This window comes from Rousettus aegyptiacus, unplaced genomic scaffold, assembly GCF_014176215.1.
Source record: "Rousettus aegyptiacus isolate mRouAeg1 unplaced genomic scaffold, mRouAeg1.p scaffold_m13_p_5, whole genome shotgun sequence".
Lineage (NCBI taxonomy): Eukaryota > Metazoa > Chordata > Mammalia > Chiroptera > Pteropodidae > Rousettus > Rousettus aegyptiacus.
The window spans coordinates 79,430,348-79,438,158 of record NW_023416308.1 but is presented as its reverse complement, the minus strand read 5'-3'; the positions used below and the strand labels follow the sequence as shown (position 1 = coordinate 79,438,158).

General features: G+C 34.1%; 1 protein-coding gene across 1 annotated transcript; it reads left to right on the top strand.

Moving 5' to 3' along the window:
• The first annotated feature begins 1,282 nt into the window (after nt 1-1,282).
• Nucleotides 1,283-2,248, top strand: LOC107505601 (olfactory receptor 52N5). The gene has a single exon (XM_016135860.2). It carries the CDS (start codon nt 1,283-1,285, stop codon nt 2,246-2,248), a length of 966 nt encoding a protein of 321 aa, XP_015991346.2.
• The last annotated feature ends 5,563 nt before the right edge of the window (nt 2,249-7,811 follow it).

Here is a 7,811-nt window from a genome sequence, read left to right as displayed (position 1 = left end):
CACATGCTGCGGAAACCTGGACAGAGTAAGAACTAAGACACTTTGAGCTATAAAGAAATTGTATCTAAGATAAGGTAAAGGAATGCCTGCAAAGGTACTGATAGATCGTGTTGTATGCAGATGATTGCACTATTGTCCAAAAGACAGAACTCAGAAATGGAGCCTATTTTGGCATGAGAGAAATTAAAGTGATGAGTTTAGTCTTGGACGTGGTGAATTTAAACTGTCTATGGAAATTTAAGTATGCATTTAGAAGGAGGAGTCAACAATCGTGAAATCGCTTTTTTATAAAATTAATTATGAAAATTATCTTCATGTTGACTATACATGAAGTAATGAGAGTGAACATATTTCCAAGAGAGAATAAAGGGAAAGTCCAGAGAACATGATTCTCTTGAATTATGTAATGACAGGGGGCATGAAAATGAAATAGATAATCTCAATGACTTTGGGGGATTACACAGTATTTGAGAAAGGAGATTTTTTTTTTCATGGTACAATCAAGTTAGAATGACCTTCATGGCCATTGTTTTTGCAACTCACATTCGTACAGTGTCTACACTTGCATTTTGAAGTAATATATCCAATCCATCAGGATACAGACGTAAGAGTAAACTAAACTTATTGTTTTTCAGAACTCTTTCAGGTGGCTATCATTAGCCTCTCATTATAGATGGGAAACTGAGGCTTCAAGGATGAAATATATCTTTCAGCAAGTCATACAATGGTATGAAAAGAGCTGACATTTAAATAAGCTCTTACTTGGTATAAATGATCATAATCTTCTCATTATATATCGACTCACAAAAATAATTTAATAAACAAATTCCAGGCCATCCTTCATGCAGTTATAACTTGCTATCTATGCTATGTACTCTATCAAACCAGAATGTAAAGAGATTGTATGAATGCTAGAGTCATATATGAATATCACTTCTGTCATCAAATCTAGTTTTGTAACAATCAACATTGTTGAATCTCTCTGTGCCTCAGTTTCTTCTGTTTGATGACAAAAATTAATTACAACTTTTTAATTATTTTAAAATTACATTTGGATAGCTTGACAAACTTTTAAAATATTACCTGTAATATAGTATTATTCAATAAATTGTGTATTTCATTGTCACTATTATTCAAAATTATTGATACTATTACAAATGTAATTTTATTCCACATTTATGCTTGCATTCTCAAGGACAATCTGAATTAAATTTCTATCTCTTAATTTCTTCTCCTCAATATAGAAACTTCTGGGAGAATAAGTTCATCTATTGAATTAGTTATGCTGGTTTCCAACGGTTCATATGTGGCCCCCAAATCTTTTATTCTAAATGGAATTCCTGGTCTGGAAAAAGCGCATGTGTGGATCTCCCTCCCATTCTGCACAATGTATATCATCTCCCTTGTGGGAAACCTTGGCCTCGTGTACCTCATTCATCATAAGGAGTCCTTACATCGTCCAATGTATTTCTTTCTGGCCATGCTCTCCCTTATTGACCTCTTTACCTGCACCACCACTCTACCCAATGCACTCTGTATCTTCTGGTTTAATCTCAAGGAAATTAACTTCAATGCTTGCTTAATCCAGATGTTCTTTGTCCATGGGTTTACAGGTGTGGAGTCTGGTATGCTCATGCTCATGGCTCTGGACCGCTACGTGGCCATTTGTTACCCATTGCGTTATGCTACCATACTCACTAACCCTATCATTGCCAAAGCTGGACTTGTCACCTTCTTGAGGGGTGTGTTGCTGATGATTCCTTTTCCATTCTTGGTCAAGCGTTTGCCCTTCTGCCAAAGCAATATTATCTCCCATACATATTGTGACCACATGTCAGTGGTGAAGTTATCCTGTGCCAGCATCAAGGTCAATGTCATCTATGGTCTGATGGTTGCCCTTTTGATTGGGGTGTTTGACATCTGCTGCATTTCCGTGTCTTACACTATGATCCTCCGGGCAGTGGTCAGCCTCTCGTCAGCAGATGCTCAGCAGAAGGCCTTCAGCACTTGCACTGCCCATATATCTGCCATCATCATCACTTATGTTCCAGCATTCTTCACTTTCTTTACCCATCGTTTTGGAGGACACACCATTCCCCCTTCTCTTCACATTATTGTGGCTAATCTTTATCTTCTTCTTCCTCCAACTGTGAACCCCATCGTTTATGGGGTGAAGACAAAACAGATCCGAGACAGTGTCATAAAGCTCTTCCAGGGTGAGAGAGATGCAAATATTCAGGACAACTGAAATTAGACAGAAGAAAAGTGAATGAAAAACAACACAGAAATAACTCAGGAGTGACGTCATACATTCACTCATGTGTATCATTTATTTCTCACGATCTATCTCAGATATACATTTTCTACAACTACAGTGGGGAAATTTGTAGCTAATTCTTTCAATTTCCCCATAATGTTCATTATAGTAACTTTTTTGCTTCCCAATCCAAGATTCGATCCAAGACAGTGCATTATACTTGGTTATCATCTTTAGTCTTTTTAAAACGAAAATAGTTTTTCTGAATTTCTCTAAATTTTATAAAACGACACATTAGAAGGTTTTGTTTAACAGAATGGCTCTCATTTTAGATTTGTCTAAAGATTTCTCATGGTTAAATTGAGATTAAGCATTTTCGAAGTACATATTACATGTATTTTGCCTTTAGTGCATTACACTAAAGGCATATGTGTCAGTCTATTCCATTCTCAGTGATGTTACCATTGATATTTGGTTAAAGTTGTCAATGCTTTCCAGGTAAACACACTCAGAACACACTTGCAGTCCAACAAAGTGGGACTTAATACTTGCTGTTAACAGTCCACAAATCACGCGAAACTGAAACATCTCAATAAAAAGATTTTAAGAGGGCTATGTTTGGAATGTCTTAAGTAATACAGCTAAGGAACTAACTCAAGGATGACATTTTATGGAGGTGAGGGCTGTCCTTCAATATATTAGGTATCTGAAGTATAGTAACCACCAGGCCTTGTGACTTTGATAACTAAACCACAGCATTCTGAAGCTAACAGGTAGAAATAAGGGTAGCTTTTACTGTTATCACTTCCAGAAACACATTTATTTTTCACAAGTAATCTCCATGGGTAATAAGTTGTCATTTCCAAGGGTAGGGTACAGTGCCTAAAACTATGAATACTACTTGACCATCTGTGGCTCACCAGGAATATAGACTAGAAATTGGAGAAAGGAGTGACTCTAGTTGCAGAATTATTGACCCAGATGGTCATGAGGAGACATGGTTGCTATCATGTAACGGTGGTGGGAGGATAATGTCCGAAACCAAAGAGGTCAGTGAAAGATCCCTTGCTGTTTCCAACATCTAGTGATTATCAATAGGTAGTGTAGCTTGAAAGTACTAACAAGGACATAGAAACCAGGGTAGTCTTCTCTGGGATAAAGTTGTAGGATATATGGCTATGCAAAAACTAGCAGATGTTCCATTCGTGGGAATGGAAAAATCTATCATAAAAAGTGGAATAGAGAGATGATGGTTATCAATTATGCCTTCAGGATCAACTATAGCAGTAGGTTTGTATTTTGTTCGATTAATAGAATGGCTCTCATTTTAGATTTGTCTAAACACTCCTGTTGCAAGTTGTCTTTTTTTGAAAAAAAAAAAAATTTTAACTGGCCACTAACTTAAAATGTCCATAAAAATCTAGAGTTATGTGGTATATACATTTGCATCTTTCAAGTGGTAGAATATACCACATGCTGTCGGTATCCTTCCCATAGCCCTTGGGTACTCACAATTACTATAACTTCCTTTTGGAAGTTATGACTCTGCTTGAGAACTTCCTTCAGCTATCAGGTAAAGAAGTCCAGAAATGACCAGGAATTAGGTCATTTACATTCCATGAGAGGGAGTTGAAAGACAAATACTCAAATCGTCTCAACTCATGCTGGGAAAATGTAGATCTGCACCCCCTAACATTATCCATAAAATCCTCAGTCATACGAAGCCCATATACCTACATTAAGTAACCTGCTTATTTACATACCTTATATTGAATTCCTTTTCTTCCCTGTCTTATAGTCTTTCCCACCAATGTTCCCCAGTATCATCTACCAAATAAAATGTTTAAGTCAAATTCTTATCTCAGGTCTCTTTCTTGGAGAACATAGCAGAAGATAGTGTCTCTTTTTAAATTAGTCTATAAATGAGAGAACACCTACCCAAAGACAGATGCTCAGTATTTATTTTACTTATTTATTTATATTATGTATGAATACTAACAAGTTAGGTAAAAGGAAACATTATTCACGTTGTAGTGAAGTTCCAAATGATGAAATAATTGTTTTAGCGTCATGCAGATAATAGAGACCAGGTTGGGATCTGAAACCTGGTCTTCCTGATCCTGAAGCCACAGTTTTTAACTGGTGCCCTCTCTTTCTTTATAATTATTGCCTGTAAAGGAGAAAAATGAATAGAAGAAAATTCTGTTGCTCAAATAGTAACTGGAAAACACCAACTCAATTATTTATTTTTATATAAATGGATGCTAAGAAAAGAAAAGAAAAGATAGAACCATTCGGCATACAAGAGTCATATATTAATTTTAGAAATTGTGGATAACAGGATTCTATGCAGTATAAGAATTAACAAATATTTATATAGACAGCTTAGTTACTAACAAGATAGCATGTTTATAAAATTTCTAAAAATATGTCAACCTTATTGATGTTGATAGAAGACAAGAAAGTGGTTGCTTTAATGTTATTAACTACTAAGGGACATTAGCAGAGCAATTCAGATGCTGGAAAAATCTATTTCTTGTCCCGGTCTGTGTTTTCTTTATGACAACTCATCAAGTTGTGTTCTCTTCTAAGTGTTTGTTATCCCGCAATTAAAATATTACTTGAAGAAAAAGTAGCAATGCTTGATATTTTTAAGTTAATTTTATTTGTGTCTCAAATATTTTAGCTGATTGTAACAATAGGCTAGGTAATGCACGAATTGTAGGATAAATTTATTGTGAAAATGTTTTCTATTAATCAAAATATATTTTGAGAAAGTGCTTGACATTATACAATGTGTTAACTTTACATCTATGAAAATTTTAGTCTTTTTCAAGGGAAAGTTCAAATCTTGAGATGAAGAGAGTCATGTAAAGATACTTATCACACAGTTTTTGAAGATCATTTAGGAGACATATTTTTATTTCTACATCAATGCAGATGAGAACTTTTATCTCTACTGCTGAGAAGACTTATAATTCAAGCTTACTACTGCCAAAATATGAATCAACTCTCAAGAAGAAGACTTGTTGACCAACCCCTAGCTTGTTGCTAAGGAATAAACTCAAATCTTTAACAACAGCACAAATAAAATAAATAATATTAATACAAAGCTTGCCTGAAAAGAATGAGGAATGCTTTATTTTGCGCTTGGATTAGAAAGATGAACCATACTGTATATGATATCAGACATACTATATATCATATCAGACACATCAGGCATGTATCATATCTGACATGCATTATTTTTAAGTTTCAGAAATTGATTTTACAGAATAACATCTTAAATTGCTCCCTGGTCCTGTATTGAGTAATCTAGCGTAAAAAAAATTTTTTTGTATCCAGTACTCTGATATCCCTAACAAGTTAAAAGACTATACATCATTAATAGCAACTCATGGTCTTGATTTACATGATAGTGACCCTTGCTCTTTAGAGTCCATCTCTCTCACTGAAGTGGGACACAGTTCTTCAGCTCGATGTGAATGAGACAGAATCTAGAGGTAGACATGAAACTTCCCCCGTTGGTTGCATGAGGTTCAGTGGGTCTCTTAGATACTTAAGTCCTGCAAGAAACCTAACACCTCACAAAGAGCTAAGTACAATACTAATTGTGATACAAATTATAAGTCAATGACTATTAAATTTAAAGTGAAGAAATTCTACTTGCTCAGTCAAAAGTATTCATTTAGAACTTACACGATATACCTGTCATTATGCTAAAATGCCATTGATAGACAGATGAAGAAGTCATTACTCTTTTCATGAAATATTTGTTCCAGAGATCCAGGCAGATCTACAACAGGAACATATGATATGATATAAACTACTACATCATGAGAATTAAGAAAATTCTCTAATAATGCAAATGAAAACTCTTCTGATTTGTTCTAAGGCAAGCCTATATGTATCATTTAGTGAATTAACAAAAAAAATATGAGTTATCCTTTAAATACAAATACACATTATAGTAGCTTTACCCTTAATTCCTATTAGTATTGATGATCTTAAATATATATAAAAAAGTCAAGATAGATGTCGTATTAATGAACGACTGACTGAGGAATACCAATCCTTGTATTCGACTGTATGTTGGTACCTTTACACTCAAAGGAGAAAAAATAATAGAGAACTTTATACCAGGACCACACTGATATCAATATTATACCCTTATAAAATTGCTTTTACTGAATCTTTTTTCTTGTTATTTCCTTGGTCTTAGGAAATACACTATATGAAACAACAGAAACATCAACTATTTTTATTTTATATATGCTATTGGGAATGTCATAAATCACAACAGAGTGTTGTATTGATTAGGACTCATGCAAAATACACATCTCCCATCTCAGTATCAGCAATGTAGGGTTCCCCAGAACAATTGTTTTGATGAAGCTTTTATAAAATTTGTAATTCTTAATTCTTACTTTTTGTGCTAAGATGGGTGAAGGAACATTTGAATTTCAATTGTAGCATTTTTTAAGAGCATAGCAGAAATTTCTTTGTGAGTTTTACAATTAGATTATATTTTCTTGTTTGTATTTCCTTTAGACCCTATTTCCACCCAATTTCTACATTTTTCCCTATTTTATCACCAGCATTTTAGCAATCTATCTCAATTGAACAGATTAATGCATGGCAAGGCAAATAAATAAACAATAAACAGTAAATTAAAAACATATTTGAGTTGGCTCTAAGATAACTTAGAGAAGCCCCTAAATAAGCTTGACTTGAACAGGGAGTATGGCTGTAAGTAGATGAAGCCCTCTTGAAAAAAATGAACAGTCTGGGAAAGAAGAATTAAGGTGTTCAAAATGACAAAAAATTTATTCCTGAACATGACTATAACTTTTGTTATGACCATTGAGAATTTTTTAAGGGTAGTATAATCATGGCATTGGCAGTATGAAAAAGAGTCCCCAGTAACATTCCTTTTTTTCTGGGAACTGCCTTTTCACCCCAATTTATCAATATGGAACCTGTGGCAGGTGGGGGTTATCTTCCAGGTATACAGCCCCTAAAAGAGATTAATAATTCTAGATGTACTGAGTTCAAAGTATAAAAATATAAAGGTGCTCTAATCATATACAATTTTTACAGTTTTATTAAGTTATAAAGCATCTATTCATATTGATGCTTATAAAGGTTGTAAAATGTCTTGAACTAATCAATGTACTTATTCATGGTAATCAGTATTTTCATCCTTGTGAAATGAGAAACATTATGAAAAAAAAAGAGTGCACAAGTCGCAAAGAAAGATGAGGTGTAAAATGAAAAGAGGTCTGAGGAAATTCAGACAGCATATTTCACTTTCATCCTTTCAGGCTATAAGCATCATAATGCTACTCTTTTTGATTTAGATTTTTGCTTGAAAGCTAAAGATTTCAAATACGTATCACCTTTCTTTAAATGTTTTAGTTTTTGCCACCAATACTTTATAACTGAAAGCCACCACCGTGCCCTATTTTATTAGTTCTTCTGCCATCGAGTACTCATTCGATGTTATATTGGGTATATATCTGGAGAAATTAGAAAAATGAGCATACTCTATACA